Here is a 22,530-nt window from a genome sequence, read left to right as displayed (position 1 = left end):
AAATCCAAAATGTGGTGAAGAAAATGAGACACAGGTCAGAAAATAATCCATTTACAGTCCTTTGTGGGTTTTTTACTTTACCGATACCAGAGAGTAGCTGCCAACACTGACAGTTATGATGGTCATAAACATTCATTTTAAATACAAGCTATAAATTAAAATTAAAATCCCAAAGAGTCCCAAATTCATGAAGTGAAAAATCTGCCAACTGGTGAGCTGGTTTGGATCATTTTCATCACATTAGTGAAGAGAACGGCCTTTTCCTGGCATGTTTAATACTGAAACAAATGAAGTGGAATCATTTCACCCCACAGGCCAGCTTTTTACAACTAAATACAACATTAGGAAGTAGAACTGGGCAATTTATTGATATTCTATCGCTATATGAGACTAGATATCGTCTTAGATTTTGGATCATAATCATAATATGGTGATACAAGTGTTGTCTTTTTCTGGTTTTAAAGGCTGCATTACAGTAGAGTGATGTACTTTTCTGAACTTTACCAGACTGTTCCAGCTGTTCCATTATTTGCTTTTAGCCACTTAGTCATTATATACACATTATTGATGATTATTAAGTGAAAGCACCAATTGTCAACCCTACAATATCGCCGCAATATATGGATATAGAAAATATCGTGATATTTGATTTTCTCCATATCGCCCAGTCCTATTAGGTAGAGTTTTTTTCCCCCTGTAGATAAATTATCACGGTATTCATTAGGGCTGCACAATTAATCGAATTTTAATCACGATCACGATTTTGGCTTCCCACGATCAAATTTGCATGATCGAGCGATATTTAAAATGCGTCATTCCCTTCATAGAACAGTTTTTGCAAAGCCAATCTAGCGCTCCATAAACCACTGTCTGATCACATGTCTCCATGAGCCAATCAGAGCTGTTCCCTGCCTGCACCGCGCAGCTAGTTTCTAGATGTAGACAGTCACAGAGGACAGAGTAAGACGGGAGGAAAATTCCACAACAGGTAGCAGTCGGTCATCATAAGCCGGGTCACAATGTTTACCAGTTTACCAGTAAACGCACGTTTTGTCCGTCTGTGTTGGGTTTTTTCAAGACAACAGCGACCGGTGCTAGTTGTGTCTTTTGCCCCTACAGCTTTAGCAGCAGACTGTTGGACGTCCCGCTGTTGGAATCCTACAGTGAAATACAGACACACTACACTGTTTAGCAGTCAGCATTTTATTTGCCGTGTTTAATCCAGTTACTACTGTGGCTAAACGGTAGGCTAACGTTACCTGCTGTGTAACGTGTTATTAGTGTTTACTAAGCGTGACATTCAGCGATGTTTATGTTGCCTCTGCGTGGGTTTCGGAGCATCAGGGAGTAACGCGGACATGTAAGTGGCAGCGTAATGAGCCACAGAAATCAGCGTAGCTATTTCGTCTGGTAGATACCAGGCACCACATGCGCCGTTAACGTGAACAGAAAATTGCGTTGCCTGTATCTTTCACGGCAAACATGCATGTGTGGAAAGCGGTCGCACAACACCTGAAATGGCATACTCCTTCACAGTATCCTTCAATAAAGGAGGAATGTAGCACAATATGGATGTATTAGTAGGAATGTAGCACAATATGGATGTATTAGTAGGAATGTAGCACAATATGGATGTAAAAGCAGTTATAATTATATAATTATGTGACAATAAAATTTGTTTTGGCTAAAATCAACAAATAATCGTGATAATTAATCGTGATCTCAATATTGATCAAAATAATCGTGATTATCATTTTGGCCATAATCGTGCAGCCCTAGTATTCATCATGGCTGTCAGCTCAGACACACACTACATTATCTATGAAGAGCAACAGCAACAAAAGAGATTAGACTTTTCCTGAAATAGAAAAAGATACTGGAGCTTCAGTACCAGATCAAATCAAGGGGCGGGGTAACAGGGTGGTCCAGAGTTTAAGAAAGTGTCCTGAAAAAGGAGGATCGCAGGTTTAATCCCCACACGAAACAATATATCTGTTCAAAAATATCCAAGTTCTGAGCACAGAGAGACTTGTTTGGCTGCTTTTAACTCCTCCGGTGACATATTGATACTTCTCATAAATTGATAATAAAAAAATAAAAATAACTTGCATAACAAGGTGAAAGGATATTTAAACAAACAGCAATAATACTTAATATAATACAATGGGACACAAATCCAACTCTCCTCCATGTAACTTTATGTCCAGAACAAGGCAGACACTTTAATCTGATTTCAGCCTTGGCATCTCTTGTCGGACGGCTCAGAATAAAACTAAATCATGATGTGATGGGACTCTTTATGAGAAAGTGCAGACAGAGAGGAAAACCTAGCACATCTTTTCATTTTTAACTTGTGTGTCCTCCCCTTGGCTTCAGTGAAGGACAGGGATAATTCAGTAGTCAGGGGGGAGGAAGCGTGCATCTGCATTGTATCTGTCTCTCCCCTCCAGATTAAAGAACCATGTGGCTTTTTTCTTTTTTTATATCATTATAGAAGTAGAGCACTGTCTTAAGTATATGTAAAGCAAGTACAAGAAAAGAAGAAAGCAGTTACGCGTTTCCTTCACAGCAGAAGTGGTTAAAAAGACTGAGCCACAGTAACGTGGATGGAAAGCAGTTGGTCTACGTGACGAAATGGTCAATCAGTAAATCAGTATCCAAAGCAAGCTATTCTACAAAAAAAAAAAAAAGAAAGAAAAGAAGTGATTTATCCGGCCACTCATTCAGGTTAAGAGCCACGGAGTCTGGCCTCTGCCCACAGACTGACTCGTCCTCCCCATCCCCTGACTTAAGAGCCTTAATGGATCCAGCCCCTCTACCTCCACTGTCATAATAAAACATTCAATCACAGATTTTGAGACGCCATTGTCCAGTAAGTGGAAATCAACACTCCTAGCAAGTCTCCCGCATGTAGTCATTTCTTAGTCATGCTGTTCCACCCACAGACTCGTCTCAGCCCGTAAAGGTGAAACCAGAGACTCCGAGGGAAAAAAAAGTTTCCCAATTTATGGTTGGGAGTTCTTTTACTTGAGTTAAAAAAAAAAAAAAATTAAAAGTACTTTCAAGGGTACTTACATACTGACAACAGTTATTATTCAATACAAGACAAGTAACTATTCTGAGAGATTGCTTTAAAAAACAACAACGCTCAACACGTGTGGTAAAGTTGCTGGTTACAGTTTCACAAAGAGCACACAAAATGCAGGAAGATTTCTACTACGTACTCCAATAAAATAAAAAATAAAACGCAAATAACACTGTTATTGGTGACACACAAGTGTCGGAATAAGATTGACAGCATTCTCATGTCTGCCAGTTTGATATGAAGCTGGAGCCAGCAGCCGGTTAGCTTAGCATAAAGACTGAAAACGGGGCACCTCGAAAGCTTACTGATTATCACGTTATATCTCAGTTGTTACAGACCAAAACGGAAGTGTAAAAACGATGTGCTGGACTATTTCTTGGGCAAGAAACACAAGTTGTGGATTAAACAAACTGGACATTAAGAGTTAAATATTGAGCTTTAGAGGGGCTTCTTGTTGTTTTTACCTTTGGACAGAGTCGAGCAAACGGACTCCACTTCCACTCTATGCTAAGCTAACTGGCTGCTAGCTGTAGCTTCATATTTAACAGACAGGTATAAGAGTGCTATCTCTTTTCTTTTGATCTAACTTGTCGAAAAAGTGGATAAGCCTGTTTCCCAAAAAAAGTGGAACTATTCCTGCTAATGGCAACTGGACAATGTATTGAATGTAAAACCCTTAATTCCTTGTGCTTAACCATACTTACCAAAGGACTGTTTCAGATTAAAACAGCCAAAGGAAAAACCTCTAAATTAGTGGGAGGAGGAAAAAAATCCAGCCTCCTTGAGAGAATATCTAACGGCAGACTGACGTTACACTATAAACCCTAATCTTATCTAATCTAATCTTCGACTCAGACTCTCTGCACTGCATCCCAGCCACCTCTCAGGTCTGATCGAGTCTTCCAACAGTTTCTACGGCACCGCCGTTTTTACGTGAGTTCCTCACTACTAATAAATGTGCACGTGGTTCCCATTTGAATCCTGCCAAAATGAAGTTGACTCACACCAGCAGTGAGTGACACCGAGCCTGGTTCGCATTGGTATCTGAAAAACAACTCCATTAACCAGCGGGGACAGCCAGATGAGTAGAGGTTTGTCTTTTCGCACCACACAGAGCAGTTTGCAGCCAATCAGCCGAGCATTTGACAACATTCTTACACTTTTCTGTGGTTTCCAGCTTACCAAATTCTATCTGAAGTGTCCTGATGTGGTAAACCCCACCGATCTGGCGGCTTAAGGAGGTTAAAACAAAACGCTACGAGGGATTTTCAGTTACTATCTGACCCAGGTCTGTTTGACAGCAATCAGCTGCTACAGTATAAGCCAGGATGACGGGACCTGGCATTATCTCCTGAGGGAAAACAGCCTCTCCTGTTAGGCCGATAATGGCCGGGGGTTGAGACCCGCCCCGACATCACATAATCAAAACCAAACAAATGCATCCAAATTAAACAGACTAACGTGTAACAGGAGCTATTGCTGGATCTGCCGAGGAACACGCGCTGCTCAAAATAACATTAATTACCTGAACCTGTGGGGACAAAACTCATACTACCTTCCTGCAGATCATTATGCAACATTTTACCTCATATTGCAGGCAGCACATCAAAGATTTAGAGAGAGGCCAAAGTATTGAAGTATCGAATGCACCCCTGAGGGAAAAATCTCACTTTAACAACCGCTCAGAGGACCTTTCTTTAATTTCCAAATGGTAGAACAAGAAGAAATGCTTTTATCTTTAATGGACAGAGAGGCAGCTTAGATATAAACATTGTGAGGACATATCCTCCTCTGCCTACTCGGCCCTCCAAAGAGATGAAGTCAAAGATGAGTCAAAGGTAAAAACACCAGGCGAGTTACACGATGGTTTGGTACTGATATCTTGACCGGGAAACAATGAGCACTGAGATTCTCACATTTAACAAGCCAAATTCCCCCAAAACACACACACACACACACACACACACACACACACACACACACACACACACACACACACACACACACACACACACACACACACACCGTCCTGAGCTCTCTCTCCACCACTCATAAAATAAGTGAAATGCAACCCCCATTGTGCAACAGTTGCAGCACTAGCTGTGTAGTGGTCTTTTTTACCGTCACTGGCAGGGAATCTGTTCCAGCCCGAGCCACAGCAGTGGAACAAGAAGAAAGAATATGATTAGAAATAATCATTTTTATATATGCACGCTTAAAGGGCTGACGGGGGGAAAAGGCAGGCTTTGAGAACCCGAACAGAGGTAGTAAATAAACAAAACTGTGGATTACGTCTCCTACAGTAAATGCAGTTACGTTCAACTTTCCAACTGGCTCATTGTGCGTAGGGTAGAGCTCATTTCTTTGGACAGATTTTCATTATAAAGACCAACATATAACACAATATAAAAAAGTAGATCCCAAGGCGGTTAAAAATAAGTGAACACAACAAGCTCTTTACGTCAACCAACACTGTACGTGTCTTAAATGGTACCTCGTAGATTTAGCTTTGCGTTCCTATAACATTGCCGGACTCACGATGGACAGATTTTTAAAAAACGCCCAAGTTCTGTGCTGCAGAACCATGTATCGTCCTCTTTATTCCATCCATTCTTTCCTTGTGAAAACCTGCCGCCTAGATTGCCCACAATGCAACTTGTTCTGTGTTTTGCCAGTAGCAGCTAATGTAGTCTCAAGCAAAGATGAGGAGCGTGCTACAGAGGTCTGGTAAACTCATTTCTTTCTGACTCCACAACTCACTCCAGATTAACTTTATGTTCATACTTGTAGTCTTCAGCCCCAACCCAACAATCACTTGAGGCAATGTATCAGACTTTGCACACTTCCCTCTGGAGCCATAGAAAGGCTTTTCTGTAGTACTCCCCAGGACTTTACTTTAGGTAGTATGAAATCTGTTTGCAGATTCTTGAAACTTGCTCGCTGTATGAATCATCACAGTGAACTGTCTTAAGGAGTTAACTCTGATGTTAGTGTTAATATTCATGCAGGAAATCCTCTGGGTATTTTGCTGCTGTGTAAAACTGGAGGCAGAACAGGCTGCAGTACGGTGGTTATCATAGAGCGCAATGGTCCAAATTTGAGCTTTTTCTCATGATTGTTTAACTCCATTTAGTCAAAACTCTTTAGTTGGAGAAGCCCACTGTAATGACAACCCTCTCCACTTTGTTCTTGCATCGGTCGAACTGAAGCTGACTTGATATCACAAGGGATGTTTAAATCAGATCCTGTGTAGCGGAAAAAAATGTCTGTTCTATTTAACCAACAGGAACATGCTCCTTGACATGAATGACATCACTGCTTCACCGGTAAAGGCTTTTGCATGCACACAGATGGAGATTCATTGTGTGTGTGTGTGTGTGTGTGTGTGTGTGTGTGTGTGTGTGTGTGTGTGTGTGTGTGTGTGTGTGTGTGTGTGTGTGTGTGTGTGTGTGAGCGAGCTCTGTGTGCCAGCTCCACGCTAACGTGTGATGGGGTCATTATCCCCTTTGGGCACCACAACAACAAACAATGCAACAACACATACATAAATAAATATATGGCCACCTGATGCATGTGTGTCATTAATCACCGGGCGTTTTTGGCATTCCGTCACTAGCCAACAAGTGGATTAGTCAAATGGAGGAAAAGGAGAATAAAGCCAACCACAGAGGAAACGGGCCAATGAAAGTTGTCCACCAAAGTCGGGGCTAATTGTGTACTGTTGTGTGCTTTTAACGGGCCGAGGTAATCACTTTTGTCCGATAATTAGCATTTAGTTTTCAGGAAATCTATAAAGCGAATGCCATCCCTCATGCGGTTTCCATTAACACACTTTACTTAGCCGTGTTATAAAAAAATAAATTAAAAAAAAGTAGAGGAACTAAAAAGGAGCTGCGCCCTTCTTCTCCTCCCCCTTATTCCTTTTAAATTTCTAATTGGGTTTTGTCTTGAAAAAAGTAACCTGTAATTTAACTTTGTCAAATTAACCTTTTAAAACCCTTAAAACACAGTTCTAGCATGTTGCGAGCTAAAGGAGATGGACAACTTTCTCACAGGAGGTGCAAAGTGTGTGTTCCACTCGCAGCAGGAGGGCGGGGTTTGGGCTAAAAACATTGAAGTGTAGTCCCCTACTCCACTATTTCTTTGAATTAGATTTTTTGATGTGATTACAGTTATGTCTGGTAGGTAAGGTTTTAGCAAAGTGGTTTTTTTTAAGTTTTGTTTTCTTTCATCTCTCCCACCGGGCTGAATGTGCATAGACATAAAGGATGCAAAGAACTGAGCGTCTGTAACTTAACTGACTCATCAAGCAGGCTGTTATCCACACGCTTAAAGACAGCATTGTATACTTTTTTTTTTTTTAAATAATTAATCTAATGAAATCATCAAAGCATGAACAATTTTTTGTCATCTACTGTTTCTTAATTAGTACAATTCTTTTTTGGGGCTTTTTTTTAATTAGATTTTATTTATTATTTAGTGCAGATAGACGGGAAAGGGGACAGAGAGAGGGGAAGACACACAGCAAAAGGCTGCGGGTCAGATTTGAACCTGACACTAGAAACACTGTATAGGTAAAGGGAACTTCAGGACTGGGTGATAATTATCTGTGAACAACCCCTTTCAATTTACACTACACTTAAGTCACTTGATTAATTTTTAAAATAATGCTGATTTTAATTAGCTTTAAAGGTCCAAATTTAATACTGTATATTTACTGTAATAAATCCCGAAATGACCCCAAGGCATCATCATATATTAAGGAAACATGCTAAGTTGAAATAGTATCTTTTCTGACAAATATGCTAATGCCAGTATTTGTCCTTTAAAATATTCGTTCCGTGACAGAATGTCTGTTTGTGTTTTGGCCTCTGTGTTGTTATCAACTGCCCAGTTTGACAGCCAGGCCAGGTTGCCAGATATACCTGTAGAAACGTAAACCCAGCGTGCTACAGCTGTTAGTACAGCCATGAAAGCAGCAAACAAACGAACGGGATTAACGGAGAAAGATTCTACCCGCCCTAAAAAAAAAAAAAAAACGGCATGTTTCTAACAGTTGCGTGACCAGAAACGTAACAAACCCCTGGTAAATATTGGAGATGTGTTTGAAAGATGGAGACAGCTTAGAGCCCAAAAGGACGCAGAGTTGGCAAATTTCCTCCTGAACAGGTAAGCATTAAAGGAATACACCACCGTTTGTTGAAAAAGGGTTATTCACCGTCTCCTCTATATTTATATAGGTGGGCAAATGCATTTTTGTATCAGTGCATGTATTGTCCTTAATCCGGCGCCGCTAGCTTAGCTTAGCGTAATGAATGGAATCCTTTGTTGCCATAGCTAGCTTCCTCCTAACGAGACCTCTCCAATTCACAAAAATGGATGAAATTGAAATCGGTCAAACGTGTTAGCTTTGTAAGACCATAGAGTATGTGTTGCCATGACGAAATTCAAAGTGTAAATATACGCAATGCATGTCGAAAGCCCGTGGAGCTCCGCGGGCTGCCGATATCTCTGTGCCCGAGTAGCAGTGCTTCGGCTGTAGTATACTTCCACCCAATATAGTCCCAAGTCAATATCTGCCTAGGAAATCATCTAGTCTTAATCTGCATCGTTATTTTTACTCGTTGTGAATACGCAGGCCACAAGAAGTAATTAGGTTTTGTTTTTGTTGTTGTTGGGTCACTTTTACTCACGACATGCTAAACGGCAACAAAGGATTCCATTTATTACGCTAAGCTAAGCTGCAGCAGCGGCGCCGGACTAAGACAGTGCATGCACTGATACAAAAATGCATTTGCCCACCTATATAAATATAGAGGAGACGGTGAATAACCCTTTTTCAACAAACGGTGGAGTATTCCTTTAAGATTTAGGCTAATTTATCACGGCTACAAGGGACAGGCATTTTATGTAATTTCAACATTCGTGTACTCACATTGAATTACATAGCTAGAGTACCCGAGTTGGTTACTCGCAAAAACAATTGAGACACAGCCAGTAAAGTGATCCCGACTGGTCCTGGCTAACGCTGCCATGCTAACCCTGCTAACTGCTAACGTTAACAGAGGACCGGGCAAGCAGGCCACGGCTGTTTACAACGTGTAGCCTGTTCAGCGGCCATAGCCCCCAACGGTGAGTTATTTTAAGCCAAGAGAAGGGGGCTGTAAATCGGGATGAGAGGACCATGAGTTTGCAGTGTGTTTAGCGATTGTTGCCGTAATTCTAAGCCAATAAAGTGTGTTCAGTCGGGTGGAGTGGACAGCAAGGTAGTGTTATTTTTAGGGTTCCTACTGTAATTCTAAACCAGGAAGTGTGTCTGTCCGTCAGGTGCAGAGGAGGCAAGGTTGTTGTTTTAGCGGTTCCTACTGTAATTCTAAGCCAAAGTGTCTGTCAGTTGGGTACAGAGCTCCGTGTGAGCATGGGCTTTTATGACTGTCAATATAGCCAGTATCTAACGTTAGCTACTCCGCTGTGCTGTGGAGTAATGTCTGGCTATGTGAGTCAAGCATCTAGCAACGGATGCTGCGGTCTCAGCCTGGCAACCTCCGTGAACTTCGAGTCTGGGGAGGAGGGGGAGGGGGAGACAACTCTCTCCAGTATTTTGAATTTGTACTGCAGTAACTATTTTAAACACTAGCTGTCAGCATTACATATTGCACCTTTAATGTATTGTCATGTATTTTTATGGTTATGAACTCCAGTAGATTTAATAAATCTGAGAAAGAGACGATTAAAAACATTTTCACCCCATGTGGAAATCAGATTTCCTCTTTAGATGATGCAAAGTAGATTAAATACAACATTAATGAGAATGATGACTTCCTTTTTTTTTCTTTTGAAGTGGTGTAAAGCGATCAAAATGAAAGTGTGAGTGAGGGGGCGAAGGAGGTGTTGGTCGGAAATGGCTCTAAATCTGATTAACAGCATTCCTTGTTTATCACTAATGCTACATCCTGGCTACAGAACAGTCAGCTGTCTCTGCTGTTCCCAGGAAGTAAGTGTGTGTGTGTGTGTGTGTGTGTGTGTGTGTGTGTGTGTGTGTGTGTGTGTGTGTGTGTGTGTGTGTGTGTGTGTGTGTGTGTGTGTGTGTGTCCGTCACACATTTCAATAGATTCAACGCCACCATTGCGTACTCAAAGTGAGACCACACACTCGCTCATATCAAAGGAAACGATTAAATATGTGGCAGAGCAGAGGCTAATCCGCTGAGCTAGTTTGATAGGAAAGAGGAAGTGTTTCTGCCGTCCTGATAATCTGAAGGATTACACAGAGCCATAACTCTTTCAACAGGCAGTATTCCTCTCAAACAAGAGCGGGTGCACGTCACTAACGCACTCAATTTACATAGAGCAAGTTCCCATAGTGGACTAGATAATTACGTAAATGAAAACGCACCCCATAAACCATAACTATCGGGAGGATCTGCAGAGGGAGGAGGAAAAAAAAAGGCTGAGTGAAGTTGTGGTGATGCGTACATGGAGCTCACTGGCCTGAAATCACAGAGCTGGACGTTGACTGCATTTCATTACACTGATTAGAAAGCCCCGAAATTGAGCATGAAATGCGTTTGCTGATTACGCAGATATCAGATTGAATCGACATATGTAAGCAATTTGATGGAACGCTGGTGCAGTCACCCTTAAAGCCATCTGTCAGTGACCGGCGAAATGTAAGTGGAGCCTAGGTGTCTGGTCATGTGGCTAGTTGCCTTGTGAACCTGAAGTTTTACTAAAGATTTCACTTGCAATTTAATTTCTTAGTGTGCCTTATTTCCCTTAATTTGTCTCGTTTATTCTAATGCAGTTAGATCTCCAGAATGCCTCCTAATGCATTTGATTTTTCTTTCATATGATTTCTTCCTGTATGATTGTGTGACACCAACAATCCCAAAAGTCTTGCGTCTTCATGAGGCTGCCATGCTCATTGTAAAGAAACATTCTGCACAAAGAAAAACCATGAATATTTGCATTTTCCATCCAACTGTTGTCAAGACATTGCATTTTTGAACTACAAATGTCAAACTCATGGAGAAAAAGTCACCATCATCAGGATTCATCTTAATGTCTGTACTGAAATTTGAAAGATATTTTACTGGATAAGTGAAACATTTGACCTGTCGGTGGCACTAGATGAAAAGTCAGGGGACCACCGAAATCAGTAGTCTTATCCTCTGGGGACCATAAATATCTGTACAACATGTCATTGCAATTTGTCCAATAGTTGTTGAGATATTTTAGTCTGGACCAAAGTGGTACACTGACCGACATTGCCATGCTAGAGCCACACTGCTAGCATGACCAACAAAGTCTTGCTCATTATTGGGTTTTACCTTAGAATCAACATTCAATCCAACACTTTGGTTCAGTGCATTATATCTCAACAAATACCCAGATTGCCATATGTGGGAGTATGAGTATCCATGATCCCCAGCAGATGCTTCCCATTTAGTTATTTTATTTTTTTTTTTTTTGGTTAATCTTAATCTAATCTTAATGTACTCTCATAGACAAGTGAGTGACTGAATGTTCACGGCCCCCAGAGGATAAATCCTGATGCTTCGATGAACCCAGAACCTTTCCTTTAGCACCATCGATTAGCCTAAATTTGCACTTATACACATGAAATATCAGTATCTAATGGACACGCTGAAATTGACTAAGTACTGAACACAGTACTGATAACCAGATGATAAACCATATTGATTTTGGACACTACATTTGCTTCTCTAGAGCACCAACCTCAGACCAAAATTTCATTTTTCGTACACAATATATTAAATATAAATCCCCAGATTCACTTAATTACTGTAGCTGTCGAACATTGTCAATCCAACTATAATGAATATTATTGTTTTGGGGGCCACCTGACCTTTCCTGAAGTGCCACCTATAATTTCAAGTTCTATACAGGGAAATTATAAAATCAATCGAACGGATTCCTCCATAATTGCATGACATTTACCACGCTTAATCCGTATGCCAACTTTATACACAAGAAACATTAAATGTTACAACTACATTGCCAGGAAATTTGCTTCAATATCCGTGGCCCTCAGATGTTAAAAAAAGTATGACTTCAGCAATGCTCTGGCCATTTTTTCTAGCACTACCATTACACTTTAATTCCCACGTGCACATACAATATTGTTTAATGTATAAAGGTCTTTTCAGACGGGTAGCGATTGTCGCGCCTCGTAATTAATTTCCAATGTAAGGCGAGCGGGCAGGCAGGGGGGCGCGTGCAGTGTGACGGTGAAACTTTTGTGGTCGTGCTTGTCACACACACACACCCGTTGCAAGAGTTGTATTGTCTTGAACTTTTTCCTATGCGAGCGACGCGCCGTGCAAATCAATGAACAAGAGACTGATTCTTGGTGTTTGGTCACGTTTTAACTTAAATTAGGCTATCGAATTTTGCTCTGCGCTAATTTAGCTAACTTTAGCTATCAACAATTACAGTCCGTGGTTATGAAGACTAGGATTGGGGCGACCTCTAGCTCACCCAGTAAGAGTGTTCGCCCCATGTTGGCTGAGTCCTGCAGCGGCGCAGGATTCGAATCCGACCTGCTGCCCTTTGCTGCGTGTCATCCCCAAATCTCTCTCCCCCTTTCATCTCTATCCACTTTCAAAATAAAGGGAAAAGCCCCCAAAAAGAATCTAAAAAAAAAAAAAAAAAGAAGACCAGGATTGCCAATATTTGTTATAAATCGACCCATGATTGGGAATATGATACATCAGTCAACTAATGTCATTCAGTTGTACCAGTCCAGCAGGAGTACAGTAACGGTAGTGCACGGAATCCCCATGGTCACCACACACCGATCGCCTGGCGTTTACTCTCGGAGCGTTGTCCGCCCGTCTGTTCACATGGGGAGCGCAGGGACACCCCCTCGGATCCAAGCGACTACGCAGACAAAGTGTCGCTTACGGCCTAAAAAATGCCTGGTTGTGGAGCCCAGTTATGCTCCCCAGAGCCCAAATTTAATGTGAGAACAGAAATATTCTAAGAACAGCAAAACCATGCATATGTATGTTGTTGTGTCAGCATTCAAAATCATCCCACCATACAACAAAAGAACCAAAACCCACAGGCTTCATCACCAATAACTGTTTTAGGGATTTTTCCTTTTAAGTGCCTAATCAGAAACTGCTGCTGAACAAAAAGTCAGGAAAAAGTTTAATCTGAAAGGTTTGTATTTCATGACTTCTCTTCACAGAAGACTGTGATGCCAAGCTATGACCTTATCGCTTTGCCAAGAATGTTTTTCCCCATAAAGACTAAATGGAGAAATGTGCACTGCACATCTGCGAGATTATGGCCAACAGCTCTTCTTCTATGCATCGCAGTGGTTTGATGGTTAAGGTACAAACTTCTCACTCTGTCCTCTTATATCCGTTTCTCCCCATTTCATGTCAATGTCTAGAAAATATTATAATACCGGTAACAGTATTAGAATAGGTATCCTTCTACTGCAGTCGGACACACACATGCTCAAACCAAAAACACAATATAGTACGTTTTATATGTATCTGTTTAACTATCCTATAGTATGGTTTATTTATTTATTTTCTATTTCTTCAATCTACCCCTCTTTCTCATCAAAGCCCTTTGTTCTTTGCCCTTTTTTTCAGAAATACACTTGATTTGGTCTTCCTGGACACAACTTTATTATATCCAGAGAGTAAAAGTTAGTAATTAAGATTTCTCTTATCCTTTTAATTGAGTATGTATATATAATATTCTGAAAATCAGTAATTATTTCACCCACAGTAAGAAGGTTTTTGGCTAGGGTTCACTAAAAGTCCGTTTGTTGCATTTCCTTATCGTTTTATGTTGCTGCCGTCCCGCCTGGTGGCTCCAGTGTGCCACTGTTGAGTTGGCGAGTTTCCAAAAGTATCATCCCAGTACAGTTTGAGATATATGTGCTAAATCTGTTGTACATCCAGCGTCCAGTAGCCAAAGAAAGAAGTTGGCAAGATAAAGCACAACTTTGGATACTTCTTCATCATACCTTCAATCTGTGGAGGGTTTTTTTGTCACTCTATCCATTGGTTTGCTATTTACTTTGGTGGTGTTCCCACTTTCTCTTAACCTGCCTCATCTGCTTCATCTTTACTTCCTGATTTCTGTTCCCAAAGCGCCCTATAACATAACAACTGGTTGCTTTTTTGCCTTTTTTAAGTATCAGAAAACACTTTTTCCAGTTGAGAAAAAGCATTGCATTCAGCAATGCTTTTCTCTTGTATGATTTCCAATCAGTGAAAATGAGGAGCCTATAAAGATTCTCTAAATATTGACACCAAACTCTCAACTGTACAGCACACCACTAGTAGCTATTTTTGGGACGAATTTGAATATATAAATACATTTGATATTAAGCGTCAACATTTCTTTTAGTATGCTGTTTTCATAAAAATTAAGCCCAGTTCCTGACCTCCATTCCTTGAGCACTGTGAGCAGCAGTTACCTGCACCCAAATGATGCACACGCACACACACGCAGACCACTCACACCTGCACTGTGATCTACCTCACACCAATAAAAAGGCTTTCCTGCTTTTAAACCGGGGCAGTACTTTCCCAAGCTGAAGGTATGCAGTCTTGGCTGCTTCGCCGCTCAGACATCGCTGTTTATGTTTGTTTTTCAATTAGTTTATGAGTCTTCACCGATGCCGTCACCAAAGTATGCAGGACGACGGCTCATCGCATCCCATCCCTGGCACTAACAGGTTGATTTGATGAGGGGGATTAAGGATAGACGGGTTCTGCCTGCCCACCACCTGCCTTGTTATAGAGATCATTCCTGGTACTAACGACCAGACAATCTGCAAAATATCTTGCCGTAATTAAGACCTGCAATTAGATGTTAAACTTTATCCTTTTGGACTGTAAAAAAGCTTTTTCAGTGAGATCATAAAGGTGGCTCTCACATTTCACCGTTCCTCCCCCCCCCCCCCACACCATTATTGCATTTGAATTAAAGATGCAGTAGGTAAGTCTTATAAAACTAACTTTCTGTCTTATTTGCTGAAACTGACCCTATGTTCCAGTAGAACTACATGAATTATGTAAAAAATAAATTTGATTTTCTCCAATCAGGGCCACAGGGGTGGTCTATCTGCCTGTCAATCACTGCTCAGGCACACGCATATATAGCGTTCTCCCCTCCCCCCTCTCCGCGCACGAGCTGCAGAAAAGTTTTCCAAAACTCCACGAATAATGGAGTGGCTTTTCAGAGGTGGCGTGGCTGCTGGATTTTAAAGATCTGAAGAACGATGCAGATGTAGCCACATTTCTTCTTGACAGGTAACATAATTACCATGAATGATTTATCTTTCACTTGGTTATTAGTAGTCAAAAGTCCACAAAGCTACGTTGGTGAGGATAATAGTAACGTTAGCACAGTGGTCAGTCTGATATGATGCTGAAATGGCTAACAGTAGCCTGCTAGTTAGCATCGTTTTACTGTTGGTGAGTAAAGTTAACATTGTGTTGTTGTTTAGTTATTGAACATGTCTGTCTGACATGCCGGCCGGCAGTTCTGTCAAACTCCGTTGTGTGGGAGGGGCTTAGGAGACAGTTTGGGCTGCAGCAGAAAGGGGGGAGGGACTGAGAAGTTGTCGATGTTCAAATTTGTTGGAAAAGTCCTGGATCTTCTCAATCTTACCTACAGCAGCTTTAAACTAAATAATTGCACAAACAGCAACAATCATAAGGCAAAAAGTTCAAATTTTGTTAAAGTGCTCATATGCTAATTTTCAGGTTCATAATTATATTTAGAGGTTGTACCAGACTAGGTTTACATGGTTTAATTTTCAAAAAAAACATATTTTTGTTGTACTGCACATTGCTGCAGCTCCTCTTTTCACCCTGTGTGTTGAGCTCTCTGTTTTAGCTACAGAGTGAGGCATCTCACTTCTGTTTCATCTTTGTTGGGAGTCGCACATGCGCAGTATCTAGGTAAGGACTACTAGCCAGTCAGAAGCAGAGTATGAGGGCGTGCCACGCTAGCAGCTAGGCGAGCATTATAACGTGTGTTACAAAGTGACCCATGTTTGTGTCTGAAGTAAAGGCTGGACTACAATAGAGCTGTTTGGAGCAGTTGGTGAACAGTGTTTTCTGTTGGAGATGGTAAGTCCCTTTGGGGTGGACTTTGGGCTTTTTCACTTTGTAAACCTATAACTATAGCCCGACCGATATATCGGCTGGCCGATATTAGGCATTTTCCATCAGTATCGGCATTTATAATGGCCGATAAATGAATATTTAAAAAATAAAATAAAAACGGACGAAACACCCTTCAACCATGTTCTGAGTGTTGGCGTTGCATAGTGTGTCCCCCAGAGGGCGCTCTACAACGTCCCTGCTGGCAACACTCGGGTTTAACCCTTTAAGTTTCATATCTTAAGTTTGTATTTTGATACATTTTATTTATCAGAACTTTAATATATTTTGATGTCCCTCTGTTCTGTTGTGACAATAAAACAAACAAGTTTATTTTTAAACTGCATTATCATATTATTTTAGCGAGGACATAAATAACTACAAATAACTAATGTTAGGGAAATCTGTTTGTGTTCTGTTACGCGTTTCTGGAATTTCTTTTGAAATATATATCGGCCGATATATCGGAATATCGGATTTTTAAATCACCAAATATTTGTATCGATATCGGCCTTAAAATTTATTGGTCGGGCTCTACCTATAAAATTTACAAAAAAGATATATAACACAATAAAGGAAAGGGAAAAAGCCAAAAAGCATAATATGAGCACTTTAAGGCTTTGTTAGTGTCCCAATCGCAAGAAATGCTGGATTTATTGCGTCATGGAGCCCCAGGGAAATGAGGAAGGAGCAGTGCTATGCAGTGAAGTTAGCTCAGGCTTTCAACCCTGATATCAAAGTGGAAAGTGGGGGTGTGAATTTTGGTATTACGGCAGCTGTGAGCAATGTTAAAAGTATCTACTGTGGTGTGAGTGGGGGTGTGCAGCAGGCCGAGTGTGATTGAATTGGGCCAGGAGGAGGATGGGAGGGATGCGGAGAGAGAGAGTTTAATTTTATGGGGATGACGTTGAAAGAGATGCTACGATTGTTCACCCGAACCTCGCGCAAGTTTTACAGCACTTTATTCCGACTCTGCTGAAAAGGTTTTGTCTTTTAAGGTGTCAACTTTTCGAGGACTAAGAAGCAGCATGTTGACGTCGCCCTGTATTTTGGAGTTTATCCAGTGTGGAAAGTGATTGATAGGTTTCCTTATTTAGGCCGAGCTTGATAGTTCCTCAGCCTGCGGAGGAGCATGACATTCTTTTAACTAAAGTTAAAACGGGAAGAAAAGAAGAACAGCAGTTTGGAAAAGTTCAGCTCAGATTGTCAGTCACAGAAAAGTCTGACTAATCACCTTCTTCTAATGTCCTCAACATCCCAGCCCTTTTTGTATTATTCCTTGTGGCTAACCACAGTTCTGCCACCTGAATCACCCACAAAATAGTTCCAACAAACACCAAACTCACTTGTGTGACCTTAGAACCAGTCACTCCACTTGGATTTCTTTCATTATTTGGCCAGTAGGAAGACAATGACCGGATCTAGTGACTAACCAACACAAGTGATTACGCAAAGTAAATTCACTGTAACTTTCCCCACAAAACTGCCTTGACCACTGTGTGTGTGCGTGTGTGTGTGCGTGTGTGTGTGCGTGTGTGTGTGTGTGTGTGTATTACATATTCACCCACAGCCCTGACCACAAATATTACAGTGCATCTGTAAACTGAATCAGTGCTGTTCCCCATCACTTATTTTCCTCTCTGCCTGGACAGTGCCATGGGTAAAAAACTAAATTAAAAAAAGCGACATGGAGAGACATGATGGTGACAAAGATGTGTCCTAGAAAGAATCGTATAATGGATGCTGGGTGAAGGAAAATGCTGGTTAAACTCTGTATCCTTAAAAATCCCCCTTTTTCACACAAACTGTGTCTTGGTAGGTTTTAGCATTGCTTACCCACCTGGACTAGAGTTTATCCTCTATAGTGACGCAAAAGTGATCAGCAGAAAAACTTTAGGAACTGGTCTCAAAATTGCAGCCGTCCACTGCTAAACTGTCTTTTTCTGGAAGAGTAAGGCAGCTGATCACTGACTAACCCGTTGCACCTAAGCATAGAGACATTTCCCCCAAAATAAATACAACCTAGGCCTTAAAAAGTCTTGAAAGTTAGTTAAAAACGAACAAGCTGCATGGTATATATTACTTATCATTTATAACGTTTTGCAGGACTAGGCTTTATTTACTTGACAAGGTAATACCAAGGCCGAGTTTATTTCTAAATTATAAAAAAAAAAACACTATTTATCCCTCGCCCCAACATGTTATGTTCAGTCCTTGACTTTCAGTTTGTAAAGTCCTTGAATTTGACGTCAACTGTTGACTTTATTGATTGCTTTGGAGGACTCTTGTCTCGGACTCTATTTCGCCGGGTCTGCACAAAAACGCAGTTATAGTTTCAAGTAACATTACACAATGCACTTCAGCACTCTATTTCCAATCCTATTTATATATGTATTTCAATATTTCTAATGGTTCCTCTTACAGTAAGATTTCAGTGTAATCATCTGATGGTTGCCTGGAGTCCAGTTAATTTAACAAAGCGATGGATCATGCCGCGTAAAAAACGCCAAAGCACGGTTAGAACGTTAGTTGGTATATTTTTGGTGGAAGGTCAAATATTTAGTTCGCTAAATGACGCCCTTAAAGTCCCGCAGCATTGCATTATGGCACACTACTACGCTATTGTGCCATATGTCTCTTTCAATCCAAATCTGATCCTGTATCTAACAAGAGTGTGAGCCAGCAGACACTCAGGTGCGCACTCACCCGTGAACCCGGCTTCTGTGCGGAGACTTGCGGCAGGTAGCAGAGGAACACAGGCGCCAAAAAGTGACAAGAGGTGAAAAGAAGCAAACTCGGCAATAACATCATTGATGGTCGGTGAGCGCAGAGCGGGAGGCGGCAGGTAGTCTCTGGGTGTCCGTCTGTCACACTGATGATCAACAGGTCCAAAAGAAAGAACCCCTCTCCAAAAAAAAAAAAAAAGCACTCCTTCACTCTCTCCAATTCTACTTTCCTTTTAGCTACTTCCCCTTATTGTCTACTTCCCCAATAACTAATCATATAGTGCCGCGCGTGGGATATGAGAAGTCAGGACTCGGCGGTGACCATGGTGATCGGTGTTATCCACTGCGGGAGGATCAGCTGTTCATCGCGGCTTCCACAGGTCGAGTCGCGCTTGTTGTATCCATTGGGACTTTATTTAAAAAAGCGCAGGAGGGAGAAGCGGCACTGACACTCCGACCGTCCAATAGCGAACGAGGGACGGCGTGACAAGCCCCGCCCACGGCAAACTGGTGCGAGATTAAACCCTCCCTCCACAGAGGAGAAAGCGCTGCTGTGGTCAGCCAGCCAGCCAGCCAGCCAGTCAGCCGGGAGACTCAGCAGCTACAGTACACTTGGTGTATTATCGTCAGTCTTTGAGAACAGGGACAATGGCCAAGCAGTTGTGAAGTCAAATTTTAGGTTCTCATCCCCCCCCCCCATTCAGAGACATATAATGCTCTATAATAGCCTAGTATCCTGCTGCCGTGACATTTAGCCTGTGTGCTTGGGCTACAATAGAAAACATCTATTGAGTAAAGTCAATAGCTGTCACAAGAACCGCAGGGGGTCAGCCTGTGTGTGTGTGTGTGTGTGTGTGTGTGTGTGTGTGTGTGTGTGTGTGTGTGTGTGTGTGTGTGTGTGTGTGTGTGTGTGTGTGTGTGAGCACGCGCCCCACTTAATCCCTAATTGTTGTTCATGATTTAACTTGTTTTTAAAGGGACAGTTCACCCCAAAATCAAAAATGCATATTTTCCCTCTTAACTGTAGTGCTGTTGATCAATCGACATTGTTGTGGCGCGAGTTGCCCAGGGTTAGGGATATTGGCCGTAGAGATGTCTGCCTCCTCATAATACAATGGGTCTAGATGGCACTCTGCTTGTGGTGCTCAAAGCGCCCCAAAAAACACATTTGAAAAACTCAACAGCAACGTCCCTTTCCAGAAATCATGACCCGGCTACTCAAGATAATCCCCGGATTACAATTTGTCTTTCTACTGAACTACACCCGCCAAGCGTGTAGCCGCGCAGAAGGAAGCGTACACGGTGTCCTTCTCAGCTGAGCTGTAGCGTTTGCCAGAATCAGTTATAGCTACAGTTAGCCGAGAAGGACAAGCCTCTCGTCCATGAGTACTAGAGCAGTCAATCTTCCTCTATAATATTCGAATAATATTCAAATATTGAATGCTCAATTGCAGCCTGTTAAATAATATGTACTTCACTACTCAGGCTTATGCATTGTCATTGCCACTACAAGCATGTGGTTGTTGTTACCCGTTCTGTCCACTAGAGGGACTTCTTTTTTTTTTCAAGATAATTTTTAGGGGCTTTTCCCTTTATTCGATAGTGACAGTGTATAGACAAGAAAGGGGGAGAGAAAGAGTGGGGATGACACGCAGCAAAGGGCCGCAGGTCGGATTCGAACCCTGGCTGCTGCAAAGGCCTCAGCCTACATGGGGGCGCACGCTCTTACTGGGTGAGCTAGAGGCCGCCCCCACTAGAGGGACTTTTAACTTATCAGCCTCGCCTTAAAGGGGACCTGCACGCAACTTTATTGACATTCATTTTCCACCACGAGCACACGGCGACAAACACAAATCACCAGAGAACTCTGTAATGAAACATGACCTAACAAGTGTAGTGAAGCGGCTCTGTTGTAAAGGCTAACGGTGCTCGGTTAGCACAATGACATCATGTTAGATAGCACAGCTGAACCATTTGTCAAAAACTAGGTGTAGGAGCCATATGAGTGGTTTTCCTCCAAGCCACAGGGGGCATGATATTGCCTTGTGTTCCCAAGGCCTAGACTGGCTTGGGTATTTAAGTTCCTGTATTGACGCAAACACGTGTTGTTAATTGAAGAAGAGGAGCAAACTGTCTTTTTTAACTGTGCTCGGCTTACGTTGTTTATGGGACTTTATAGGATTTATTATTCATTATAACTCAACGCTGTGGACGTGCAAAATAAACGACGCAAAATGCAACCTAAATGAAAAGGACTGGATATCGTTTGTCTGAGAACACGTTAGAAACACTAATCGCAATTAGCAACCAGTAGCGGCTAAGTATAGGACTTAGTCACTACACTAGGTAAGTAACAAACAATGCTAACTGCATTAATAACCAAGCCAAACGGTGCTGTCACTACTATTTTAGTGATTTATAAGCAACCTGTTTCTTGCAGATTGTCACGTTACTGAGAATACAGCTATTGGGAGGTAATATATGAAGTCGAAGCTAACTCTGACAGCTGTAGGGATTTTGTCCATTGGCCACTTGCAACGAAAAATCCCCCTGCGACCCAGAGTATTTTCCCCATTGGCTAGCATTGTAAAAGAGCCCGAGGCATTAAGGGAGGAACAAGGCAAACACAGCGGTCACATATCAGGGAAGTAAACCCAGAAGATTAGAAACGTTTTTTGGCGGATGCTCCACTGAGTAACTCTCATAGATATGAACGGGGCTCCGCCATTAACGTTCCATCCAGGTCTAATGATATATTACATCCATGATTAGTACGCTTCCTTCTGCGATGATTCTTAAACAACCGGCAGGTGTAGTTCGCTAGAAAGAAAATAGTTCCTACATGAAACTGCTCCTAACCAGGCCTGTGGATTATCGTGAGTTACCGGGTCATGATTCCTGGAAAGAGACATCAATGTTGACTTTTTCAATGTATTTCTATGCAAATAATAATCATAATAAATTCATGCTTGAGATGACCATACATAATAAATGTCTTTGCTAATCCAAAAATACCCACGATACTTATGATGGACTATAAATAAGAGAAGGGCTAGTAGATAAGTCTTTAAAAAAACAAAATATTTTGCAGGGAATCATTTGGGAAATGAAAATGTTTATAATCAAAAATCATCAAAAGTGGCTTCATGGTCACATTCAGTGGTGGAAAGTACATTTACTCAAGTACTCGACTGATAAATTTGACGAACTTGTACTTTGAGTAATCCCATTTCATGCTACTTTATACTGCTACCTTTCGGGAGGAAATACTCATAACGTTTATTAAATTACCAGTTACATTCCAGATTAAGATTTTACACGTGCAACATATGATGACCTTATAAAATATGATGCGCATTTATAGATTAAACCAACCAGTAGTTACAACGGTAAATTAGTAAGTACACATGAATGCATCAGTAATAATAATCCAATAGTAGGCTGTAATATAAAAGTACAAAACTGACAAAGGGGACAATGTCTTGCTTTGTAGGTACTTTTACTTTTGTTACTTCAAGTACATTTTTCTAATACTTTCTGCTAGAGTATTTTTATCT

General features: G+C 41.4%; 1 protein-coding gene and 1 long non-coding RNA gene across 9 annotated transcripts in view; one reads left to right on the top strand and one right to left on the bottom strand.

Annotated features, from left to right (window-relative positions):
- Positions 1 to 19,375, bottom strand: part of smoc1 (SPARC related modular calcium binding 1) — a 69,007-nt gene extending 49,632 nt beyond the window's left edge. For all 8 annotated transcript variants that reach the window (XM_039786916.1, XM_039786918.1, XM_039786915.1 and 5 more), the window contains exon 1: positions 18,954 to 19,375. In XM_039786916.1, coding sequence (XP_039642850.1) covers positions 18,954 to 19,058 — 105 coding nt within the window. In that variant the 5' untranslated portion in view covers positions 19,059 to 19,375. The remainder of the gene's footprint in view (positions 1 to 18,953) is intronic.
- LOC120549789 overlaps positions 1 to 22,530 on the top strand; it is a 63,216-nt gene that overhangs the window by 39,971 nt on the left and 715 nt on the right. The gene's annotated exons all lie outside the window — the stretch shown is intronic.

Source organism: Perca fluviatilis, chromosome 20 (assembly GCF_010015445.1).
Source record: "Perca fluviatilis chromosome 20, GENO_Pfluv_1.0, whole genome shotgun sequence".
NCBI lineage: Eukaryota > Metazoa > Chordata > Actinopteri > Perciformes > Percidae > Perca > Perca fluviatilis.
Note: the sequence above shows the minus strand (reverse complement) of the source record. Positions and strands in the feature narration are given on the sequence as shown.